The 27,097-nt window shown below is 35.4% G+C and overlaps 1 protein-coding gene across 1 annotated transcript in view; it reads left to right on the top strand.

The window, feature by feature from the left end:
- LOC115267615 (motile sperm domain-containing protein 2) overlaps window positions 1-27,097 on the top strand; it is a 104,180-nt gene that overhangs the window by 67,026 nt on the left and 10,057 nt on the right. Inside the window, exon 6 of the mRNA XM_062852535.1 lies at window positions 23,124-23,199. Coding sequence (XP_062708519.1) covers window positions 23,124-23,199 — 76 coding nt within the window. The remainder of the gene's footprint in view (window positions 1-23,123; window positions 23,200-27,097) is intronic.

The raw sequence follows: 27,097 nt of genomic DNA, 5'->3' as shown, positions 1-27,097 counted from the left end.
GTGATATTTACGAGGACCTTTAGAAAGTATTCCTGAGCTACTTCTTGAGGAATTCCTGGTGAACTCCTGAAGGAATTCCCTAAGAACATCTGGAGAAATTATTGGAAAACTTCTGGGGATCTTCCGGAGGAATTCCACGGAGAATATCTGGAGAATTACGCTGGTACTATGATTTTTGTGGAACTCTTGTAAATATTTCCGTGGAACTCCTGAAGGAAGTTCCAGGAGAACCCTGGACGAATTCTCAGGAAATCTTGGAGGGATTCACGCACAATTGCTCCTCAAGCATATTTGGATTTTGGGATAATTTATGGATGAATTTCCAGAGAAATCTTGATCAAATTCTAGGATAAATTTCACCACGAATGCTGGAGAAATTTTGGGAAACTTATAAATAAATTCTCGTGGAATTCCTAGAAATATATTCTCGAGGAACTCCTAGAGGAATTTCATGAAAATCCTGCAGTATTCGCGGGGGAATCCTGGAGAAATTCTCGGAAAGCTCCTCGGGGTATTCCTTCCATTTTCATCCAGATCCGTTTGACGGTTCTCTAGATTTGTGCTCGAAAAATTTTGAGCTATGTACTCCAAATACCTTTTCTTTAGGAAGTTCATTCCGGAAAGCCTCCGATGGTTCCTCAAGGAATTGCTGTAAGGATTTCCTTCAGCAATTCTTCTAAAGATCTTTTCAGAACTCCAAAGATTCTTTCAGAATGTTTTCCAAAGGATTACTTCAGGAACTCGTACAAGGATAGAAATCAGGAATTTCTGCAAAAATCCTTCAGAAATGTTTCCACGTACAAGGAATCTTTTAAGAATTTCTTCAAGGGTTGATTCATGAATGCCTCCCAGAAGTCCTTCAGAAATGCTTCTGAGATTTTCTCCGGTATTCCTCCACAATCTCCTACCATGATTCAAGAATACCTCCAAAGATTTTTTCCAAAAAATATTTCAAGAATTGCAACGATTGCTTAAGAAATCCTCCAATGTTCATTTAGTATTTCCTCCAAGAATTCTCCTCGGGAATTCGTTTCAGGATACTTTGAAGGAATTTAGCAAATATTTTCACCAAGATCCACTCATAATTCTTTCCGAGATACACCTTCAGGGATTTTTCCGAGGAATTGTTGATTCTTCCAATGAATCCATCAGGAATTCTACCAAATATTTTCCATAAAAAATCTTTTATTCAGGTAAATTTGTAACTAATTCTTCAGAAATATCTTCAAAAATCTCTCCAAGTGATTTATTTAATAAAACTCTAAATATACCCCCATGGATCCTTTGAAATGTATTCAAACAAGTACTGATCCAAAAGTTACTTCAATTTTTTTTCCAAGGATTACTTTAGGAACTTTTTTTTTGTCTGTATTAATGAGGTTTTTAACCCTAGGCTAGTTAATCTCGGGACCTACGCTCTACTTCCCTTCCGAAGGAAGAACTCACACTTTGTGAGTATGTCGGGAGTGGGATTCGATCCCAGGTCCTCGGAACTCTTCCAAGGATTCTTCCAGATATTTCTCTAATAATTTCAACATAAATTGCTCAAATAAAGGGTGTCCACGATGAAATTGGCACACAGAAAATATTGTATAACTTTTGATTGCGTTCGCAAAAATAGCTAATTTTGAATAGTATATTATGTGTAGCTAATACCATAAAATTTTCATTCAAATCGGTTGAGTATTGGCGGAGATATCATTGAAACAAGGGAATTGCCACTTGAGAATCTTGTGCAAACAAACATTTTGGAAAATATCACTTTTTTGCCGTTTCAACTCTGGCGCCAAAAATACTGAACCGATTTCAATGAAAATTTTTATGCTTGTCAAGTATGTATGTAGAAGTAATTTGTCAAAATTTCATTCAATTTGATCATACCGTTAAAAAGCTATAGCCATATATGTCGCACTATGTCACAATAAGCAGATGTGATTTTTGTTATAGTGATATTCAAACTGCTCTTACTTTGAAAGTACTCAACAAAAATGGCTGAAATTTTCACTGTAAACAGTTAACATTTTACACTGTCAAAGTTTTATAAAAATCGGGACAGTGTTACCAGTTCTACAGTCAAAAAAGTGCACGCGGAACTAAAAATGGTCAAAAAGTACCTATAATTTTCATTTTCCTTGAAGCGATTTGAACTTTGAATATTTACTAGAAAAAGTACTGAACCGATTTCGATCAAATTTTTACCACTTAATTGATACTACGTTAAGAATATCGAGTGAAATTTTCAAACGTTTTGATGAGGTAATAAAAAATTTATAGCCTAAGCAATTTTTTGAAATGAGTGCCCAAACTTTCTAAAATCTCATTTTATGATATCGACAATATCCGCGCCAATACTCAACCGATTTTAATGAAATTTTTATGGTATTAGCTACACATAATATACTATTCATGGTCAAAAAATTAGCTATTTTGGCGAACGCAATCAAAAGTTGTACAATATTTTCTGTGTGCCAATTTCATCGTGGACACCCTTTATTTCGTTTATTTTATATTTTCTAGAAATGTCTCAAACAATTCCTTTAAGAATTATTTAAGAACTATTTGTAGAACATATCGATAAAAAAAAAAATCATTCAGAGGTTCCGTCAAGGCAATTGAAAAAAAAAATATGCAAAAATATTTTTTAAAAATCAGAAATTGAAAAATTATTACAATTTTTTTTTTGAATTTTCTTGAAAAATTGGCATTTTTTCAAAAATCGTCCCGGAGAAACTTCTACATGATCGAAATGTTCAAAAAAAGCACCCTGACTTTTCAAACATCGATTTTTTAGGATAATCTATCAAAAGTTCCTTTAACGGTTCTCTCAGGAATTCATTTAAAGATTCTTTCAGGAATATCCTCATAGATTCTGAAAAAAATCTCCAAATTTTTTTTAGGAATTCTTCCAACGATTCCTTCAGAAACTCCCCTTAGGAAACCTTCAGGAACTCGTCTAAGGATTCCTTCTGAATTTTGTACTTGTGTTCTTCTAAGAGTATGTACCTTCAAAGATTTCCTTAGAAGTTTCTACAATGATTACATCAGTTATTTCTCTAAGTATTTTCCGGGAACTTCCTCGGGAATTCCTCCATGGAATCATTTAACAATTCTTTAAAGGATTCATTTAAGAACTTCTCTAAAAAAATCTGCAGGAATTCTTCTAATTCCTTCAAGGATTCTTTCACGAATATCTTTTTCAACGATTTCTTAAGGAACTCCTCCGGGTGTTAATTTGAAAATTGCTCCAAAGATTGCAGCAGTAATTCCTTCAAGTTTTCTTTTAGAAATTATCCCAAGGTTTCTCTCAGCTACTCCTCCAGAGATTTTTGTGTGAATTTCTTTCTAGGCTCGTTTAGTGATTCCCCCGAGGATTATTTCAGAAACTCTTCCAAGGATTCTTGCGGAAATTCATACTAAAATTCCTTCAGGAAATCCTCCAACAAATAATTCAATGATTTCCACAGAAATTTCTCTAACAATTCCTTCACCAATTGCTTCAATGATTGTTTCAGGAATTCCTTTGAGGAATCCTTTCAAGAACATTCTCATGTCTTTGTCTGTGTTTGAGTGCTTCGCTGTTCTCGTCCGCATTCTAAGTTGATTTAGCCGTTAAAACACGTTTTAAAAATATACACTCCCGATCAAAAGTTTGGGGTCACCCCCTCCAAAACATGTAATTTTTTTAAGCCCATATCTCCGCCAATTTGCGTCCGATTTCAAAACCCTAGGTTTCATTCCAAATTCGCCTCGAGCTCATTCAACGGCATCAATTGCAGTCTAGCTAGATATATGTTCTTATTATATGTATACCTGGAACTGATTTATTGCATGATGTTTGTTATGTTGTGAATTAGGTTAAGTAATTCAATAAGTCCAAAATCGGTCAGTTGGAGTATCAATAATAAATAAAATAAAATAAAAATGAATTCTTGAAAAAAAATCTAAAATATTTTTAGAATACTTCCAACGTTTCTCTCAGAAACCCTTCTCAAGAAATCATCGGGTACTCCTCCTAGGATTTCTTCTGATATTTTCCTATGTTAACCTTCCGAAGTACCTTCAAAGATTCCATTATAATTTTATACAATAATTAACTTCAATAATTTCCACAAAGATTATTTTTAGAAACTCAAGAAATTTATCAGGGATTTCTCCACGGAATTCTTCCAAGGATTCCTTTAAGAACTCCCCCGAAGAATTTCTTCAGAAATTCTCTAAATTCCTTCAAGTATTTTTAAAAAAATCTCTTAAGTCTTCTCAAGGAATTCAATTGGGTATAACCTTCTAGTTTTTCCAAAGATTATCTCAAAAGACTTTTTTTGGAATTTCTCCAGATTTTTTTGAGAAAATTCTCCAAAGTTTTTTTTAGGAATTTCTCCAAAAAAAATCCTTCAGAAACTCTCCTCATAAAACCTACAAGGATAAAATTTTCTACTGTATTGTTTTGAAAGTACCTTTAAAGATTTCAGTAGAAGTTTCTAAAATGATTACGTCAGCAATTTTTTGAAGGGTTTTTTTTTCAGAAACTCCTCATTGAATTTCCTCAGGAATTCCTCCATAGAATTCTTTTAAGCACTCCTTTAAGAACTCCCCCAATAGTTTCTTAAGAAATTCTTCCAATTCCTTCAAGGATTCTTTAAGGAGTATCCTCGTGGATTTATTTTAAAAAGTATCTTTCTTCGAATTTCGACTGTTGATGATTATGTTGGGAGGTATGGCGTTCATCCCTCCCAACTTAAAAAGTGTCCAAAAATTTCTTAACGATTTTTTTTAAAATATTCTTAAGAAATACTCTTCAAGGACTGCAGTAGTAATTCCTTCAAGTTTTCTTTCAGAAAATCCTCGAAGGTTTCTCTCAGGTATTCCCCCAAGGATTTCTGTGGGAATTTCTCCAAGGGATCCTTCAATAATTTCTCCAATGTTTTTTTTTAGCAACTCCTCCAATAATTTACTGAGAAATTCCCTCAAGGGCTTTTTCAGGAATTCCACCGCACATTCCCGTGAGAATTGCTTTAAAGATGCGTTCAGAAATTTCTACAAAGGTTTCTTCCATGATTTCTTGAGATATGTCTCTAAAGAATACTTCAGGAATTTCTTCAAATGTTCTTCTGGAAATCAAGGTTGTGACCATTCATTTGCAAAGATTTACATTCATTTGCTATTTTCTCAGTTCAGAAGCATGCTATCGAAAAACAATGTATGGATGAATTTCACCTTGTAGTTTTATCTGAAAGTTTGCCGAATAACATTGGGGTCGCAAACGTATACCAAAGTCGTGAGCGAGCTGTGAAGGCAACTCTCCACGCGGTGATTGTAAATTTCATTCACGCTGTGGAAAGTTGCCTTCACAGCTCGCTCACGACTTTGGAATGCGTGTGCGACCCCAATGTTATTCGGCAAACTTTCAGATAAAACTACAAGGTTAAATTCATCCATACATTGTTTTTCGATAGCATGCTTCTGAACTGAGATAATAGCAAATGAATGTAAATCTTTGCATATGAATGGTTGCAACCTTGCTGGAAATTCCTCCAAAAATTCCTTCAAAAATAGGTTCAAAAAATTATTCCGAAATTACGCTAATGATTCGTTTAGTAAATCTATTAAGGATTTTTTTTTTTGATTCCTTTGAAAATTGTTCGAATCATTCAAGAGGGAAATTTTCTAAATGTTTAATTCAGCAATTCCTCCAAGAATTTATCTACAAATTCTACCAAGAATTCCTTCAAGGAATGCAATCACTTGTTTCGATAACTCTTCAAACGATTTATTCCAGAATTCCTTTTATGTTTGCTCCAGGAATTTCTCCAAAAGACACATTCCATGCGCTTCTACACCGCGGTTTTTGAACTTCGTTTAACGATATTTTAATGCTCCAGCTGTCGATTTTGATTCTTTTTGCACCAAAATGAAGATTATTACTTATATTATTCTAATAGTCCTCAAAATTTTGAGAAATGTTCAGAAAAAGTAGCAAATTTCTTTGCGTTAAGTCAAAATTTGCTATTTTCTGCGATGGTGTCCCGTTACGCTATATTTCGTGTTCAAATTGTCATTTACGAAGCATGGAATGAATCTTCTAATCAAATCTGATTGTTTGATATACTGGTTGGCATGTATTCAAGAACATAACCATTTTTTTAAGCAAAAGTTTGGTTATCGCGCAAAACGTAACGCGTGGAATGTGCCAAAAGCTTTTTGAGGAGTCCATCCAAAGATGTTTTGAGAATAACTCCAGGGACTGCTTCAATGATTCATTCAAGTATTCTTTCATGAATTTACCTCTAAGGTTACCTTGAGGATTTATCCAATTTTTCCGAGGATTCCTTCTGGAGCTACCTCATAAGTTTTCAGAAAATAATTTAATGATGCCTGCAGAACTTCCTGCACAAACTCCTTCAAGAATTTATCCAAACATTAATTCCAGGTTACTTTCAAGATTTACAAGGATTCCATTATAAGTTTTTCGAATATTTCTTCATGAATTTCTATTTCATGGGTTCTATTCGTGTTTCTATCAAGTATTCCTCCAAGGATTCATTCTGGATTTTTCCTAAAAATGTATTCATGAATTTCTTGAAAAAAAAAACCTGCTAGAATTCCTTTGGCATTTCCTCAAAAGTTTCATTCCGGAGTCAATCCAATCAAACATTGTTTTTGGACAGCCTAATAAATAGTCACGAATGTCGCAATTTATTTGGAAAGCATAGTAGGTTCCTTCTCTCCCACACATTTTCTTTATCAAAATAAAGAAAGCCATTAAAACGCAACCATGTAAAACATAAAAGGAAATTTGATATCTCCTCCCACCACACCGGTAGACAAATAACGCGATTTATGTAAAGAAGATTGTGCTATCAACGACTATAGGCAAGTGGAAGAGAAACATATGAAAAGAAACCAAAAAAAAGTGAACTAACAGAATACATGTGCCAAGGACACGGTTTGTCCTTCGGCCAAGATATCTAGCGGAAACAACCGGTTAATGGGACGAAAAGAAAACTGAGAGGGAGGAAGAAATATTCGTCAGTTTGTGTGCGCTGGTGCTGCTGATCGGTGACCAACCCCATTTGGAACATTGATTGGAGACATTTCCTCAGCAGGATAACGAACACCGGCAAACCAGGCTGTCCATCACATCGGTTGGAGGATTACGCATATGAATTCGCTGCTGTGATTTGGTGCTACGACAAAATGGCAAGGGTATTATGATTATTTCTTTTTAGTTTATTATATTTCATTTGCTTTAATCTTTTTTTAAACTGCTTTTTACAAAACTGTTCGCAAGTATGTATAATCCACAACAACCTACTGCTTGAAGCTTTGTTTAACAAATTGGAAAGTGTCAATTTCACAACACATTGTACATATCTCTCGAAGAAAATCGTCGGTAAAGCACGTGACTGGCACAAACAGCGACAGACAGCATGGAATTCTGCCATATTATACGGTTGGACACTTGCATCTTTCGTTCGTTCGTCCATGGTGCCAAATGAACAGAAGTGTGCGATTGCCATCAAGTGGCCACTTTGAATAGCAAAAATTGAGTAACGCTTAAGTGCTTATACTTGATGCGAAAAAACGGCAATAAAATCTCCTAACGAGGCTAGACAACCTCTGCGCCAGCAGCCACCGTACATGATAGATGCGAAATGCATAATAATTGCGGTTGCAACGAAAAAGTGAGAAGAGAGGTCAATGTGCACTCGATTGAAGACAGAGGCAGAAACACTTCTTTTGTTGTTTCCAATATGTAGCTAGATGTCGTCTGGTCGGCTACACGGTAGACCCTAGTAATTGAGCAGTTTACTGGCTTGTAAATATCTATAATTATGGATCTATCTACCCCTTAGGCTATCCCTATTTTTGCAAAAGTTGGAACTGTTAATAGTTCAATATTGCAAAATGATCGTTTTAGCTAAAAAACAATCAGGCCAAAATTTGAAATCCCTATATGAAGGCTAAGTGGTTAAAAAAAATGGATGGTGGCAATATTGAACTTTTAACATTTCCAACTTTTGCAAAAATAGGGACGGCCTAAGTACATACCACCGTAGATGGGATGGTTTTTCAGAGGGTTTTTTTGCAACTCCACACCATAAAATCGGTGTTACAGTTATCGTTTCGGTATCACATTACACAGCTTACTTTTCTTAACTAAATCAATCAGTTGCATTATGATTCATATTGCCACTCATTTCAGTTGCATTATGAATCATAATGCAATTATTTGATTGACAGCTTGAGTTGATTGATTGGTTTCCATGATTTGATTAATGTACGACTCGTACTATATGAATATTTATTTTGCAACCCGTTGCATAATAGTTATTTATGCAACAAGTGGCAAAATGATGATTTTTTCAGCACGAGTTGTACATTTATCCAACGAGGCTTGCCGAGTTGGATAAATACGACAAGTGCTGAAAAAACGAGTTTTGCAACGCGTTGCATACATTTTTTTTTGCAATTACGAAAAATATCCATTCAATATGATCTTTTCTAGCTGAACAAACATGTATCAGAAGGAACCACGTGCGAGCATCCATGCGAGGCTTTTGTTCGATCAGGTACCTAGGCTGTGATGTAGTAGTTGTCAACAATGTTCGAGCTCCCGGCGTCAAACAGTTGTGTGGAGGCGTAGGAAAAAGTAGATTCAGCAAGAGCCTCTACACCTGTGGGCGAATTCCGGCGCACAATCTCTTCGAAGAGAAAAAATTTTCTTCCATTGCCCACCAGTAAGAAATTTTTCTTCTCTTCGAAGAAATTGTGCGCCGGAATTCACTCCCTGGTTTGCAATTTGAATCAGAATTGAAATCGTCCCGATCTGGATTCCAGCAGATCATTGGATGTAGAGATAGTAGCTGAATCTACGGGAGGCGCGGCAGTAAGTGAAAAGTGCGTTAAGCCAAAAGTGCCGAAAAGTGATACATGTCAGCACTTTTAAGAGTGCCGAAAAGTAGTACTTTTTGGCACACTTGCATCAGCGGTGAAAAGTAGGCTATTTCAACATACTTCAGCCAATTGAAATGTCCTATTTTTTACAAAGTGATGGCAAAAATTATTTTTTGCCGTTACGTTGTGAAAACGTCAACTTTTCACTGAACAAAAGAGCGCTAAAACGGCCTACTTTTTTTTATCAAAACAAAAGTGCCGAAAAGTACTACTTTTCGACACTTGTGCTGAAAAGTATCACTTCGGCACTTTTGCCAACATTCTTTTTTATTCATTTTCATGTGTGTAGTCAATAGTTGGATGAACTGCATGTTAAATGAGGTTGATTAACCATGATACCATAGACTTAATAGTTAATATTGATGATACTCAGTCGTACCTCATTCTGCAGAAGTCACTAACCTAGAAAAAAAAAAATCTGATCAAACCTCATTTTTAGTAATGACAAAAAAATGCTGTATGCAACTCGTTGCAAAACTCGATTTTTCAGCACTCATCGTATTTATCCAACTAAGCAAGTCTCGTTGGATAAATGTACGACTCGTGCTGAAAAAATCATCATTTTGCAACTTGTTGCATAAATAACTATTGCATAATTTATTTTGATATTACAATGGTCATATTTTCTGAACTGGTTCATTCATGGGTTCATTATGCAACTGAAATGAGTTCTGGCTTCTGATTTTTTTTTGATATTATTGCACCCACCTCGGCGCCTACATAATAAAAACCAACAAGAGTAGGGGAGACTGAGGAGACTTGATCCCTGGGGAGACTTGTTCCCCCCATATTTGCTCGGAATCAAAAACATTTTTCTTCTAGCATAATTTTTCCAAACCTAGGGGAATAGCGGGTAACACCGTCAGGGTGGGTAAGCCCGTCACCCCAATGATTTTACCAGAAAACAGTTATTTAGTAGCTTTTTGGCCACACGCCTTATTTGTTTTTACCATTTTTACTCTTTCGAGACAAATGGTACCAAAATTTACCTGTCAAATACGAAGAAAATAAACAAAACAAACGCACGCGTCATTGCACCAACGGCGCATGTAATATTTCGTCGGTAGAATTTAGCTTCTGGATTACAAAAGAAGTGCAGAAATTCACTTTCATCAATCATGTATTCTCATCTGTACTATACTTCAGTGCCAAGATTCATTGAATGGTCAGTTTCAACAATTATTCAAAAGTTACGGTGTAATTTGAGAAAAGTGGCCTTTTCGGGTAAGCCCGTCACTCATCGGCGGGGGTAACACCGTCATGCTTTTCGGATAACCGGATGTTTGTTGAACTGGCTAGGAATTTCTAATAGATGCCACACAACTACAAACCGATGACCAACCGGGGAAATTTATATAGGGGTCGTCCATAAATGACGTAGCATTTAAGGAGGGGCTGGGAGTTGAAATTTAGGATTATGCTACGAGCCATGTATTACGTATTGGAAAATAGGAGGGAAGGGGGTGTCAAAAATCGTCAAAGAATGCTACGTCATTTATGGAAGACCCCATATGAGTTTTTCTATGGCGTCTTTCAGTAATTCCTACGGTTCCTAATTTATCCAACTAAATCTACTAGGATTTCTCCATGAGTTCCTGCTTGGACTCTTCCTGTTTCTTCTGGACCTTCTAAGGGCATGATTTATGGATTTTTTTCAGAGATCGCAAATTCACTAGCGCCGCCTAGTGGCAGAATTCCGAAACACGTGTCCCGTTTTATGTAAGTCTATGTCATACTGATCAACTTTGCCGAAGACACCAACTTTTTAAATTATTGAGATTCTAAGATATGAGGTTTTGAAAATTTACATGCTCACTAGCGCCGCCCAGTGGAGGAATTTTAAACTTCGTAACTCATCATCTGTGGCGTATCCAATAATTTTTCCGAAGACACTATTCCTAATTATCAGGGTCTTGAGCTGTCGCATATCGTAACGTTTGCTTAACAACCTAATATGGTTCCTGTAGTGCAATTTAGCATCAATCTGTGGCCTCTGGTGGCCACGTTACCAACTAATAATATGAACCAAAGCTCTAAATGGTAGATCTGTTCAAGCCCTTAAAGTATTGCACTATCTCTTAACACACCCGAGATAATTGGACATACCCCCAAAAAGTCCAAATCCCATAAGCTTAGTCTCCTATTAAGCGGATTTCAATTGCTAACCACCACCCCCCCTCCCGCACCCCTGACAAGTGATTTTATAAGAGTATCGACTGTAGACCATCACTGCACATCAAAAATGTCTTGAAAATATTTTAAAATTAAGATATTCAAAAGTATCTTTATAAAAATATATATGACGGACTTACCCCATAGGGGTGACGGTCTTACCCGCACTGAATAAATAACATCAATATTTAATATGGTTGTGTTATGTACATTGTTCGCAAGAATAAGCATAATTTGACAATTCTAATGCACAAGTCTTATAAAAAACCAATGAATCAAATATTCTGCGTACTGAAAATATCAATTTACGTCTTACATTTATGTTGAAAAATCCGAATGCTTAAGGTGACGGGGTTACCCCTTCCTCCCCTACTCCTGGACAAACGACTATGTTTTGGCTATAAGTGATTTCGATTGTACATTGCATTATTTTTTAACGATGGTTTGTTTTCAGTCTTTCAGAAATCTTTTAGGCGATTCTGAACAATCTCAATAACTTTGTGAAAATTGAACCAAATCGTGTCAAAATTTCACAGGACATAGTTTGAATATAATACTTTTAAACTTATTTATCCAAATAAGGCTGTTATTAACATATTTTAATTAATTCAGCTTAGTATACACAACAGTGACATGGGGAAACTTGATCCCTCGAGGATTACACACACAATATACAAGTGAAAAATAAAATTCTGTTCGGAAGCCTTTATTTACTTGGAATTCTAGTCTATTCAACGATAAAATGTGTCAGATAATCATAACTTTAGTACAAACCAAGAAAAGGGGGATCAAGTCTCCCCATTTTGAAAATACGGCATATCCTCAAAAATTTAAGGAAATCTTACAATTTCAAACACTCCATATTCATCGAAAATTCAAGAGAACTCGAAAAGTAAATGAATAGGAAGACTCTGGAATTATTTTCCCTTTAAATAAATCATGTGCTCAAAGGGGGATCAAGTGTCACCCATTTTTGAAAAATACATCATAAGACATGCCTTCATAAAACACAGTTTTGAAAACTTTAACAATAATTTAAAGGCCTTCTGTTGTGTAATAAATTGCAATAGATGTTTACCTGTCATTTTGTACGGAAATCGGATCTAGTTTTGTGTTTTCTTAAAGTTTCAGGTAAATTAAGAAAAAGGGATCAAGTCTCCTCAGTCTCCCCTAACGAGTTGCAAAAAGTTGAGTCGTACATTTATCCAACGCGGCTTGCCAAGTTGGACAAATATGAAGAGTGCTGAAAAAGAGTTTTGCAACGAGTTCCATACAAAACTTTATGCAATGAGTTTTTCATTATACAACTTATTTGAGTTGCATTATGAACATTATGCAACTATTTTTCATTATGCAACTCATTTCAGTTGCATTGTGAACCCGTTTGTAAAAGTTGGCGATTATGATACCAAAATGAGTTATATGAAATAGAACTTATGATACTGAATTGCATAAACTTCTTTTATGCAATTCAGTATTATAATTTCTATTTTATACTACACATTTCAGTATCATAATGACTTACTTTTCCGTACCGGTTCATTATGCAACTGAAATGAGTTGCATAATGAAAAAAAGTTGCATAATGTTCATTATGCAACTCATTTGAGTTGCATTATGAACATTATGCAACTCAAATGAGTTGCATAATGAAAAAATCATTGCATAAAATTTTGTATGGAACTCGTAGCAAAACTCGATTTTTTCAGCACTCTTCGTATTTATCCAACTCGGCAAGCCTCGTTGGATAAATGTACGACTCGTGCTGAAAAAATCAACTTTTTGCAACTCGTTACATAAATAACTACAGGGGATACTCAAAATAACTGGGATAGGTAAAAATTTCACTTTTCAAAAAATGTTCAACTCGCTGTAACTTTTTGAAAAGGGCATTAAATATTCTCAAATTTTTACTGCAAGTTCATCAACTAGTTGTGTATCAGTGGTCAAAATTTGAAAAAGGTCGAGCTATTCTATACGAAGTTATAAAGGTTCTAGAAAAAGGTATAATTATTCGATAGCCAACTTTGAGCTGTTATATCTCCGGATTCAATGAACCGAATGCAATGAAATTTTGATCATTTATGACTAATATAATGAACTTTGAATAATAGTTTACTTAAATTGAAATTATTAATAAGAAAAAAAGTTATGGCGGTTTCATTTATTTTATGTTTTTAAGGTAAATTTATCTATTTTTCATATGCATCCCATAACTTTTTCAATTTATTGCCGGTTATTTTGTTACTTCCTTTCAAAACATATTCATATTGAAGTCACTTAGAGGGATTTTAAATGAACTATAATTACTATCTCGAATTTTGAAACGATGATGAAGTTCTGGATAAATTGGTGGTATATTATAAAAATAATCCAATCGTAATAATTTTCTTTCGTGTAAAGAATTTTAAGTTAAGTCAAAGGTTTTTGATAGCTCATTATATAAGTCATAAATGGACAAAATTTCATTGCATTCGGTTCATTGAATCCGGAGATATAACAGCTCAAAGTTGGTTATCGGATAATTACACCTTTTTCTAGAACCTTTATAACTTCATGTAGAATGGCTCGATCTTTTCCAAATGTTGACCACTGATACACAACTAGTTGATGAACTTGCAGTAAAAATTTGAGAATATTTGATGCCCTTTTCGAAAAGTTACAGCGAGTTGAACATTTTTTGAAAAGTGAAAATTTTACCTATCCCAGTTATTTTGAGTATCCCCTGTATTCTGATAGAGAAACCTGGTCCAAAATGACTGATGGGGTTAAATGGACCAACTTATAAAATCATTTCTGAGTATCATTTGTTCTTTACTACAAGTGAATGATGCCAAGATATGTCTGCATAGAACATCCGTTTAGAAACCTGTTATTTTCTCAATGAAAATGGGCAATTTCCGGGTTTTTTTGCTTGCAATTATGGTTTTCTGATGATTTTATAAGGGTCCGTTCTTAAACCACGTAGACTTTTTGGGCGGAGGGAGGGGGTAGGGGTGTGTTCTGGCCAAAGTCTACGCTCCTTACAAATTTCAAAAAAAAATATGGACAAAAGCCTACGAGGAGGGAGGGGGGTCTGAATTGCCCAATTTTGGTCTACATGGTTTATTAACAGCCCCTAATCAGGTATGTGTTTCCCAGGAGATTGAGAAACACATGGAGGCACATGGTTGTCTACGCTATCCATTCATTCAAATATGACGACCATCGTCTGTTATAGTGTGACACTCCATTTATTGGATCCCGACTAGAGAATTGTTACAAAATATAACATAATCCTAACAAATCATTATAGGGGCCATCCATTAAGTACGTCACGTCCTAGAGGGGAGGGGGTGTTTGTGAAAGTGTGACAAGCAATGTATTAAGTATAGATTGATTGATTGATTTGTCTTTATTAAAGAGACTTTCAGCCCTTGGCTGGTTCGTCTCTACTATTAAGTATAGGAAAAACCCGTACGAAGGGGGGGGGGGGCTTTAAAATTCCTAATTTTAGCGTGACCTACTTAATGAATGCTCCCATACTTATAACTCAATGTGATAATCATGTTCAACATCCTTGATGTTTTCAAGATAATGTAACTTAATTATATCACATTATGTTATAAATTTTGTTTGATGACTCATTATATTATAATTATGTTTTAAGCCTTCGACAATTGGAAAACAATGTTACAAAATTATAGACGAATTTCGCACCAACTCGTCTTCGGGGTTGGCAGCACCCCCTCAGTATGTTATGAAATTTTGTAGGTTTCAAGACTTTACCTTTTCAAGCAACTTTGCGTATTTTGTTTTTTTCAAAATTAACCTAGACTAACATTTAATAAGAGTCAAAGTTCTTTAACCGTTTTTTTTTCACAAAAAATAACTCGAATATGATAAGATGTACAAAAAAGTGATGTATGGGTGACATTTAGAGAATTGTCCAAGCTTTAATGAAAAAATATTTTAAAAATTCTAAATACATTTTTACACGCTAAAAAATATATTTTTAAAATTAAAAGTTAATTTACAGAAAATGCCCACTTTTTTATGTTTTGAAATTTTTTTCCAAGAAAGTCAATATTGTTGCCTAACTTTCCTCCATACATCACAAGATGGGCACTTTTAAGGAAAAAAAGTTTTTCTAACAAAAACTTTTTCATGTTAGTTTTTTTAGCGTGTTGCGCATTAGCCGTTTTTTTCACAAAAAATATAACTCGAATATGATAAGTTGTACAAAAAAGTGATGTATGGGGGACTTTTAGGGAATTGTCCAAGCTTTCAAGAAAACATATTTAAAAAATATAAAAAAATGTTTTACACGCTAAAAAATATCTTTTCAAAATTAAAAGTCAATTTACAGAAAAAACCCACTTTTTTATGTTTTGAATTTTTTTTCCAAGAAAGACAATATAGTTGCCTAACTTTCCTCCATACATCACAAGATGGGCACTTTTAAGAAAAAAAAAATTTCTAAAAAAATCTTTTTCATTTTATTTTTTTTTGCGTGTTGTGCATTAACTCGTACAGTAATGTATCCAGAATCCTAATGACAATCCATTAAAACTTAATGAGCTCAACTACTTTTTTAATATCTTAACGTGCTTGACATTGAAAACGTGCTTGATATTGGAAAGGGCTCAAGACAAATTTGCTTTTAGGGTTTTATATCAATGAAAACGCTTGTGTATTGATGAAATATGTACATATGTATATGTGTATTCAATTATTTTCTTTTCTACAATATATACATCCTTCTTTTATACATTCTATTGTAACGTTTTTTGAATATTAGATCTTTAGTCTATCTGAAACAAAGTAAACTTTTTTGGATTATCTTTTGAATTCGAAAACTTCTTCGCTTCAATTTGATTTTCAGAAATTGGCACAAATGAATGAAATTTTTGTGTACCAGGTATTGTTTTTACGTGACTGTATGTGTATAGTTCTTCAAGTTCATCCGTCATTTTTGCATATTGTTCATTTGAAATAAAGCAGAAATTCAATTTTGTTATATGTATATCTGACTGTTTAACTGCCCAGTCATACAGTTCTCGAGGAGTTGTGATTGTGTTTCCATAATCTCGAGCAAGACTTGCTCGTTTTGCCATTCGCTTGAGAGTACCTCCAACAGCGTCACATGGACCTTTGCCATGTGAAGTTGCGAAGAAGTGCCATTCTGCTTCCAATCCATACTTGGACCGAATACTGCACAAACTGGCAATTTTTTTTGTTCTTATAATGTGCTGCTGCTCCATCTGACATGAAAGAAATTTTTGAGAAATCAATCGATTGTTTAATGAAATCCAGCAGTTTTGATATAAATAACTGAACTGCTGTTGTATCGTGTGTAAGTACTTCAGATATTATTATAAAGCTCAAGTTTTCCAACTTATTTTCTTTTCTGTAGTACACTTCAAAGGGGTGAATGGTAGCTTGAGAATTATTCCAATACTATTTAGAATTATTGGGAATACTATTCACAAGCAATTTCACAAAAACTGTTGAAGTAAATTGGAGCACTTTGCAACCTTGAGCTGAATTTTGAATGATAAATGAATAATTTTTTGAAAAGTCACAAATTGTTAATACTTCACCCTGTTTAAGAGATTCTTTTTTATCCCGCAAAAATGAGGATTGTTCTTTATAAATGAAATCATGAGTTATAAGCTTATCAACTTTTTCTACAAAATACGGAACAAACTCGTCTATAGTCTTAGTAATAGTTTCCAAATTGCATCGATCAGTGGTTAGCCATTGTTGAAATAAAACCGATTCTTTATCATTCGCTTCTAATAATGATGTTAGTTCACTGGTTCTAGGCACACAATAATACAATTTCAGCAAACAGAATGCTGTTTTAAGCATTCAGATATCAAAACAAGCTGAGAAACAGGTTCTATTCCAGTTGGGATGTAACGCCAAGAAAAAGAAAGCACCCAATCAAACAAAGTTGTAATGCCCATTGAGTGTTATTAAATGGGTATAAGGATTCTTGATACATCCTGTACGAGTTAATGCGCAACACGCTAAAAAAATAACATGAAAAAGTTTTTGTTAGAAAAACTTTTTTTCCTTAAAAGTGCCCATCTTGTGATGTATGGAGGAAAGTTAGGCAACAATATTGACTTTCTTGGAAAAAAATTTCAAAACATAAAAAAGTGGGCATTTTCTGTAAATTGACTTTTAATTTTAAAAATATATTTTTTAGCGTGTAAAAATGTATTTAGAATTTTTAAAATATTTTTTCATGAAAGCTTGGACAATTCTCTAAAAGTCCCCCATGCAAAACTTTTCTATAGGTCTTGTCATTTTTGAGTTACATCAATTTTAAAAAAATCTTCGAAAAAAAGTTAGGCCCTCTTCAAATGTTACTCTTGAAAATTTTCGAAAATTTAAGTATGCAAAGTTGCTTATAAAAACCTAGTCTTTATGCCCACCAAGTTTCATTCGATTCTGAGAGGGTGTTGCCAACCACTGGTCGAGTTGGCGCGAAATTCGTCTATATCGTATTTTAACAGAAAATAGCAATATCGAGGCTAAAATTCGTTAACATTTTCTTATAATTTTGATATGGTTATAACAAAACAGGTTATTATCTTGGTTAGACCAGTGTACGTTTTGTTACAATTTTAGTTATTTTAACATCATCCTGCATCTAGTAAATAACATAATAAGTTATAGAAAAATATTATAACATCATAACACAATATGATATAAACTTGATATAATTTTCTAGTCAGGTATACGAATAAGCGTGATTATCAAAAAAACAAGCAAAAGGACACAATTCAAGACCAACAATTGAAAAGGCCACAACAACATTTTGTAAACAAACATGTTTCTATCGACTTGAGGCCTTTTGAACTCCACCCACACACCTCACCACTACTAACAGAAAGCGCAAACATCAAGCTTTCTTTTAATGGTGGTGAGATGCGTGGGTGGATCCCAGAAGGCCCTAAGTCGACAGAAACGTGTATGTTTACGCAATGTTGATGTGGCCTTTTCAATTGTTGATCTTAAATTTTTGTGATTGTTGATATCAATAATAGACGTATAAGTTCCAACGAAAAGTACCGAGGTTTCCCGTAAGACGTTGTTATTCGTAAAAAAAAAAATATTACATATTACATTCCATTACATACTTTTCCTACATCCAACTCTATAGATTAAGTTTTAAAAAGGGCGAAAGTAACATGATCGATTTCTCTTCATCGACCCTAGTAGGACTTTTTGACCATAAAACGCTAGGTTGCAATGCAATGAGAATCGCATATTGTCCAAAACTTTAAAAGCACTTTTCTCCAGAATGATGGAAAAGCCAGCGTATCCGATTGCCATAATTGACTAAATAAACAATAAAACATTCTTCGATTTGTGGATCATTTTGGGGCAAAACTGCTTTTTTAATTCTGGAATATTTGCCATTCTCAATTTGGCTTTAACCCTTATGTGGCTGACAGGGTACCTGGGTACCCAGCTCCCATTTAAAACCAGGCCCCTGACACGGCCTATATCAATGCATGGGAATCATGGTAGACAGGATGTCCTGGGCGTTAGTAAATAGCGCCCACTGTCAAATGCGAAAACATCAACAATTTTTTGTTTAACGTTTATTAAGGTTTGTTGATCAATATTTGGAATCATTTTTTCCACCTCTTATGATCACAAAACACTTCAAACTCGCTTTAATATTAATATACGGTAAGAAGGGCATGTGATTAGTTGAATAAAGCAACCCAACAAACACGCAATGTGAATGTGATTTCGTGTGTGGCTCACAACATCAAACAAAAGCTGCATTTGTTGATTACACGCTCGTTTCAATTTGCACGAATATGAGTATAAGGCAGTTAGATGTTAGCTACGATAAATTTCATTGATGCCAGGGACCTTTTAAAACGCATGGTGTAGAAAAAAGCAAAAAGTTTGTCGGACACATAACGATTAAAAATATTAAGAAAAATTATGGAACCTTATGGCCTATTCTTCGAGACTTTTTTACAGTTTCTATCAAAAAAGAATCGAATATTTCTCATATGTATGAGTTTTTTTTTATTCTTCAACCACTTAACCTATTTTACAGCTCTTTTGTCCACTAGGGCACTGCGTGAGTGATTCCAATTGGCAGCTGCACTTAAACTTTGCACAACGCCTAAATGTATTCTATTCATTCTTATTCTACTACTAGTTGTCCCCGGCAAACTTTGTCTTGCCTACTGCGTTTTTTGACGTTTTAAGTCCCTAGCCAAACCCAAGTCCCCGTTCAAAATGATGAAAACCCGATTTTCAAAAACTCTCAATTTCCCCATGTTTTTTGCCTCATAAACCTTCCTTCGGTGAAAACTAACAGAACAAAACTTAGACGACCCAAATCGGACCATCCGTTCACAAGTTATGCGCGGTCCCACGTATGCCACTGCATTTATATATATATATAGATAGATAGATAGATATCGAACTGGCAGCCTTTGCGCTGCTGTCACTTTCTACCCTGTCCATGGTAGAATGATGAGCACGATGTTGATGTGTGGCTCTTGTTCCTTTTCCAATCCGATTGGGGGTCCACATTAGAGTTGCCGTTTCGCCGATATCCAATTATCCGGGTCCATTTGAGCTATGGAGCTCAGAAGAGGGTCAAGTGCCAGCCGCTCTCGGGGGGAAGAGCAACTGACGAAGTGCCGGGGCTGGGATCGAACCCATGACCATCCACTTATGAAGTGAACGTGTAGCCATTACGCTACGAGCCCCGGCGTGTGTGAGATTTTACACCGCCTCGAATAAAATTTAACAAGGTATATTCTGGAGCTCGATTTGAAAAGGTCGTATGTGTTTTTGTCGATTAAAAATTCGATCAGTTGGATTCGCTTATTATAGCAAAAACCGTTGAAATTGAACAAAGTTGATATATACAGCAGAATCATCACAAAACAGGCTTTCCGTTCCATCATTTAAAGTCTCCAAAATATCTTCCACATTGCTGCAATATCTAAAATAAACTGATCGAATTTTATATCGACAAATGTACATACGACCTATTCAAATCGAGCTCCAGTATTTATTTTTATTTATATATTTTTTTATTCGCTGTAATTTAAGTATGATAAGATGCAGGAAAAAATATGTATAGTTTTTTCATTGGAACTTGTACATCTACTTTTTATATTGAAAATCTCAAAAATTGTTACGCTTTTATAGGGCTAAAAATCTCGTTAATACAGATAAAAAATATCTTATCACGGAGACAAATTTCGTTCGTTTGAAACATAAATATTCATATTTAATCGGTAAACTGATAAGACGTTTAAACTTAAAATTTTAATTTTTAAAACTAACTCAATTACACATTTATTTCGACAACACCCATTGAGGAGCCCCCCGTTCCGCCGTCGAGAACATAAACAAAACTCACAAGTTGCAGCTGCAACATCAAACAAGATTTCCTCCTGCAAAAAAAGCAAGTTTCACCGAAAGTTTCCACGAAATCCCGTTGTTTTCGGGAGCATATGTTATCTAATAGATGTATACAAGATGTTAGCATTGAAAGTACAATATAAGAGGTGGGTTTTCCAGTGAAGGAATGACTTTATATATAAGTTTAATGGGAAAACAAATATTTCCGTAGGGCCGACCCGCCACAAAAAAAAAACAAAAATATTGACATTTATTTCTAACATCATATGTCAGAAGATGCATTTTTGTTTCAAACATGGATTGCATTTGCTTCAAATGTGACGTTCGATTTGCTCCAAACAGTTTTATTTTTGTTGCCTGAACAAATTGACAATTTATTTGAATTCACCTTAAATATTTTTGGTTTTAACATAGTTTTTTCTGCGTGTACGTCCAAAAGCCAAAAACACAGAGAAACAGACGTAACACTTAGAACATATTATATTAAAAATCGTCATCACGAAATCGTAATCGCCAAATGCTAATCATGCCGTGTTTGGACAAGCCACCACTAGATGGCGATAGTGAGCAAACGTCAAACAGGAGCAAAAACTATGCCAGCGCCGCAACTGGTCAATTGATCAATTACTGAATATTTGAATCAACCGTTAAAAAGATAATCGATGTGAAGCGAGTAGAGTGTGATGTCTGTTTTTCTGTGCCAAAAAGTTCAATCGAACTAGCATCTTGTCGCATCAATTTGAGGAAGAAAGAGTCGATGCAGAGAAATCGATAATCTTACTTTCGCCCTCGCTTTCGCCCTCATTTAAACTCAGTCTAGAATTGTTACTAAAACTCGTTCAAATATCCTCAAACATCTTCGAAGACATCATTGAAATCCAACAAACCGTTTTCGAGTTATAGTTCTTTGAAGAAAAAACTTAAGCTTTTTTCGTACGCTCTTTTCAAAAGTTAGGTAAAGAATATATACATTACAAACCAAATAACATGGAAAACATGTGATAGAAGTTACTGAATACATGAGCAAAATTTGATTTGAATCTAGAACATCTAGAACAATTTTCGTGAAAATCCATGGCCCAGTTCACACTTTTTTCTGTGTAAATATGGAGATTTTAGGAAGTAGCCTCTTAAAATTTTCTTTAAAAATCCTACAGAGATTACTTCGGAGGGATTTCTTTAAATCTCGTAGAAACTCATACAAGTTTTTTTTTGCTAATTTGGCTTCTTTAGCGATGTTGAGATAATTCCATATTCTGAATCTGCATGTCAAACTGAGCCGAAATCCAAATTTTCATGAATTTTGGTGCCCGGGAACCTATTAATCTTTTTGGGATTGCTTTTAGGTACCAAAATAAAGTTCTAAAAATCTGAAAAAAATCAAAGTGGCTCAGAAAAAGGTGTTCTTTTGTATATTTTTTTTTTTATTTAAAAACCCAATTGCTCCTGCAGTTCCGTAAGAATTATTTTTAAATTATTATTATAATAAATATATTATTATAATAAATAATCTTTAATAATTTTCAACAGTCTGGCAAAAAACGCTCGGTTACCCTATCCCCTCACAACTTTCACGCAAGATTCTGCACGCTTGCTTACAAGTCGTCAAATGGCGTCGCTGTCACTTGACGACGCTAGACGAAATCGGCATCAGGCGCGCTACTCGCACCGCTTGCATTCATTTTACAAATCAAAAGCAACTGTCGATGAAAAATATGCAAAACATCTCCATCCCTGTCTGCCCTGCGCAAAACATGCAAAGAAAAACAACAACACTTGCACTGCCATCAAACGATCAAACGCATCGCGTCGCACCGTGAAGAAAACAATCAAGTCAACCGCCGCCGTCGTCGACTGCAAAATTTGTGACGAGTGGGTGAAAAAAATGTAAAGCAAAGCATCAGCAAGCGGTGATTTTTTCATTTTCGGTTTTCGGTGCGCGAGCGAGAAGTTGAAAAATTTGCAATTCGTAGGTGCAACAATTTGTGCGGACGGTGCCACATTCGTAACGACGGAATACAGTGATTTTATAGCTATCGAATTTTAAAGATTTTAGACACTCCGAAATCGCCGATCGATTTTTTTATCCCTTCCTCGCCAAGCGGAAATTTATTGCTCAAAATTTTCGTTGTGATTTTTTAAAACCTTCTGACCGACTGACAGTGTTTGTGTGTTAGGGCGAATCCCCAGTTTCAAAACGTCTGCAGATTGCCCAGCTTTGAGATATTTTTAGCCCCAGTGGAACAATATTTTACCCGACCGTCTAGCCGTGCATCAGCTTAACCGGAATTTAACTCTCGCTGTGCTGTCGGCCCAACACCTGAAGGTTTGCGAAATTAGTTCAGTATTCAGTATTCAGTATTTATTCAGTTTAACGTTAGCCTATAGTTATAAACTTTTCATTAGGTCAAGGAAACATACATTATAGATTAATACAAATTGATACATTAGTTTATTTCTTTATCTGTCTATTTTCTTATTTCCGGATTTCTTCCGGCAGACTTAAGCAAAATCTGATGCTAATATGTTTTTCATAAACACTTAATTTGAAATAGACAAAAATGCTAAACCAAATATTCTTATTCTTTCGACAGGTTCACTTTGCAAACCTTAGTTCTTCCGAGTCTCCTATGAACGAATCGGCTAACTCCAACCACGGCAACACAGACGGTAAGTCACCATCTATCCCATCATGTTTTCTGTTAAATAACTGTAGATTAAGTGCATTCATTTATGAGTCATTCTAGTTCGGGTTGTTGCATTTTGCCTGTTCCAAACGTTCCAAAGCAATTTGATGCTTAGGTTTGATTATAGAGGGGATTCTTGGGTAAAACGCACCGGCAAAGGAACATGCGTCAATATAGCATGAATTGTATCGTTTAAATTCGTAGTTTCGAAAATTTCAACAAGGGGGCGACCAGACCATGGGGGGAGATGACCAAAATTGAGTCTACGTAGCTAGAGGGGCTCAAAGATTATCATTAACTCAGAGTTCCAGAAAAATATATCTAGAAAAAAAAAAAAAACGTTCTACTCATAAAGGTATTAAAATTTATCCACAATTATCAAACCTTTTTTACTCGAGAACCACAGGAAATTTCGTATAAATTTAATTATAAATTAATAAATAATTTAATATTTAATTTAATAAATTTTCTTTAAGAGAACCACTTCAAGCTTATCATAGATTTTTACCAAATAACAACGTGGTTGAATGGCTAAATTTTGAGATGTTTATTTATGGAATACAAAAACAGCATGCCAAATTTCTCTGATATGCCGGAACCGGTTGCGGTAGGGAAAAGGAAGGACTTTGTAGAACCATATGCTGCTCTAGAGTGCAGTTATGTGCTACTGCTACACGAATTTTCAGTAGTATTCAATTCATCATTTCAAGAGCAAAATATATGGAATTTCTTTACGAATTCTTTCAAGGACACCTTCAGAAATTCCTTTATGCATTCATTCAGGAACTTCTTCAGAGATTCTTTCAGAAATTCCACAAGGGACTTCTCCATGAGTTTCTCCTCCGTGAATTCTTCCATGGGCATCTTGCAGGGTTCCGATAGTGTTTGTTTCGGGCTTTGTTCCAAGAAATGCTTCAAGAACTTATCCCATGATTCCTTCAGAAATTTTTACAGATACTTCTGCTAGGATGCATCGACAAATTCCTCCTGCAATTTGTCCATAGATTCCTTCAGTGATTCCATCATGGATTGCTCCTGACAATTTTTCAAGAATTCCTGTGGGAATTCAATTTTTCCAGACACTCCTCCGGGAATTTCTCCAGGGATATCTATATTAGGGGTTCCAGTGCATATGTTCCTTCTAGAATTTCACTAGAGATTGCTCCAATAATTCAATCTGGAATAATTCAAAGTATTTCACCAGGAATATCTTCCAGAAACCCTTACAGGGAAGTTTACCAGAGATTAGCTAAAAATTAATCTAGGCGTCCCTAAAGCATTGTACAAAACATTCTTTTGGGAGTTCATCCAAAGATTCCAACAATAATTCAACAAAAAAAAAATTGCAGACATGGATTCCTTCATATTTTTTTTTCCTACAGAAACTCTTCCAGAAATTTGTCAAGGAAGATTTCCTGGGATTTCTAAAGGAATTCCTCATGGGATTGCTTCCGGGATTCCTCATGGGATTTCTTCTGGAATTCCTCCAGGTTTTCCTTCAGGAATTTATCCATGGATTTACCCCGGAATTTCTTCTGTGTTATTTACAGGAACAACTCCAGAGAATATTTTAAAAATTCTTGCAAGGATTCCCCCAGGAACAATTTTTAGAATTCCTTCAGAAGTTCCTCTTGGCATTCTTTCAGGAACTCATCGAGAAATTAATCCAGTACTTCCTCCAGGGACTGTTTAGGGATTTCCTTAGAAATGCCTCTAGGGGGGATTCCTCCTGGGATTTCTTCAGGAACTGCTACAGGGATTCCTCAAAGAGTTCCCCCACGAACTCTTCCTAAAATTGTTTCAGGATTTCTCCAAAGATTCCATCTGCAATTTCTTCAGGAATTATTCCTGGGATACCTCCAGAAATTCATGCAGGCATTCCTCCAGCATTCCACCCAGGAATTTCTCCAGGATCTCCTCGAGGAATTCCTCCAGGAATTTCTCGAGGGATTTCTCCAGAAATATCACCAGCAATTAATCAAGGAATTCAATCATAGATTATGTCAGCAATTCATCCAGGAATATCTCCAAGAAATTCTTTAAAAATTCTTCCAAGATTATCTCTAGGAATGCCTTCTAGAATTTGTTCTGGAATCTTTCCAAGAATTCTTCCAGATTTTTCTCCAGGAACTGCTTTAGGAATTCCTTTAGGAATTCCGCTAAAAAATCTTCACTCTCCTCCAGAAAATTCTCCAGGAATTACCCCAAGAATTTCTTCAGGAACTCATCCAGCAATTTCTCTAGGAATTGATCCAGGAATTGCTCCTGGACATCCTTCAGAAATTGTGTTAGCAATTTCTCCAGGAGTTTTTCCAGAAAATCTTCTGGGGATTTTTTTAGAAATTCTTCCAGGAAATTCTCCAGGAATATTTTCAGCATTTTTTCATATATTCCTCCAGGCATTTCTCCAGGAATTTCTTCTGAGATTCCTTCATGAATTGATTCAGGGATTTTTCCAAGGATTTCTCCTCGAATTTCTTCAGTGATTCCTCCAGCAGTTCCTCTAAAGATTCTTTCAGGAAATCCTCTTGGGATTTCTTCAGAAATTCTTCCAGGAAATTTTCCAGGAATATTATGTTTCCAGTTCAAAACCGAATTAGCGACATTTTTTCTTTGACTTCCGCTGCTTTTGCCTTGCGTTAAACACAATGTCGGAAGTGGGGCGCTGTATTGTACACCTGGTGCTCTATACAGCGCTCCACTTCCGACATTGTGTTTAACGCAAGACAAAAGCGGCGGAAGTCAAAGAAAAAATGTCGCTAATTCGGTTTTGAACTGGAAACATAATACATTCAGCAATTTTTCAGGGAGTCCTCTAGAGATTTCTCCAGGGATTTCCCCCAGGGATTCCTACAGAAATTTCTTCGATATAAATTCCGCGAGAAAATCCTCTAGGATTTTCTTAAGGTATTTTTTTTTGCAGAAATAGAAAAATAATAGAAATCTCCCAGAATTCCTCTAGAGATTCCTCTAGAAATGTATCCAGTAGATATATTACAAGAATTAATTCCTCTAGAAATTTCTCCAGGAATTTCATCATGGCTTCCTCCTGCGATTCCCACAGGAATGCTTCTAGGAATTCCTCCAGGAATTCCTCCAGCGTTTTATTAAGGAATTTCTCCAAAAGTTTCTTCAAGGATTCCCCCAGAGATTCCTTCAAGGATTTCTCCAGGAATTCCTCCATAAATTCCTCTAGAAATTCCTACAGGAATTTCTCAAGGGATTTTTTCAGAAATTGAAAAATAACAGAAATAGAAATCTCCCAGAATTGCTCTGCAAATTCCTCTAGAAATTCATCCAGTAATTCTTTCAAGAATTCCTCTAGAGGTTCCTCCAGCAATTCCCACAGGAATACCTCTAGGAATTCCTCCAGGATTTTATCCAGGAATTTCTCCAGGAACTTTTTCAGGAATTCCTCCAGAAAATACCCCAAGAGTTTCTTCAGGAATTTCTCCTGAATCGCTCCTGGACATCCTCCAGAAATTATGTCAGCAATTCATCCAGGAATTGCTTCAGAAAATCCTCTATGATTTTTTCAGAGATTCTTCCAGGAATATTTCAGGGATTCCTTCAGACATTCATCCAGAGGTTCGTCCAGGAATTGCTTCAGGGATTCTTCCAGGGATTTCTCCCCGAATTTCTCCAGGGATATTGTCAGAGATTCCTCCAGAGCAGAGCTTCCCAAACTCGGTTTTCGCAGCGCCCCAACGTATCGCAGCACGCTTTTTTAATCTCGTTTTAGCGAACCTGCAAATGGCTGGTGCGCCGCGAAAACAGAGTTTGGGAAGTGCGGCTCCAAAGGATCCTCTAGAAATTCCTCCAAGCGTGCTTCAAGAAATTCGTCCTGGAATTTCTCAAAGGATTTTTTTCAGGAATTTCTA

The sequence above is a fragment of the Aedes albopictus genome, chromosome 2 (assembly GCF_035046485.1).
Source record: "Aedes albopictus strain Foshan chromosome 2, AalbF5, whole genome shotgun sequence".
In the NCBI taxonomy this organism is placed as follows: Eukaryota; Metazoa; Arthropoda; class Insecta; order Diptera; family Culicidae; genus Aedes; species Aedes albopictus.
Note: the sequence above shows the minus strand (reverse complement) of the source record. Positions and strands in the feature narration are given on the sequence as shown.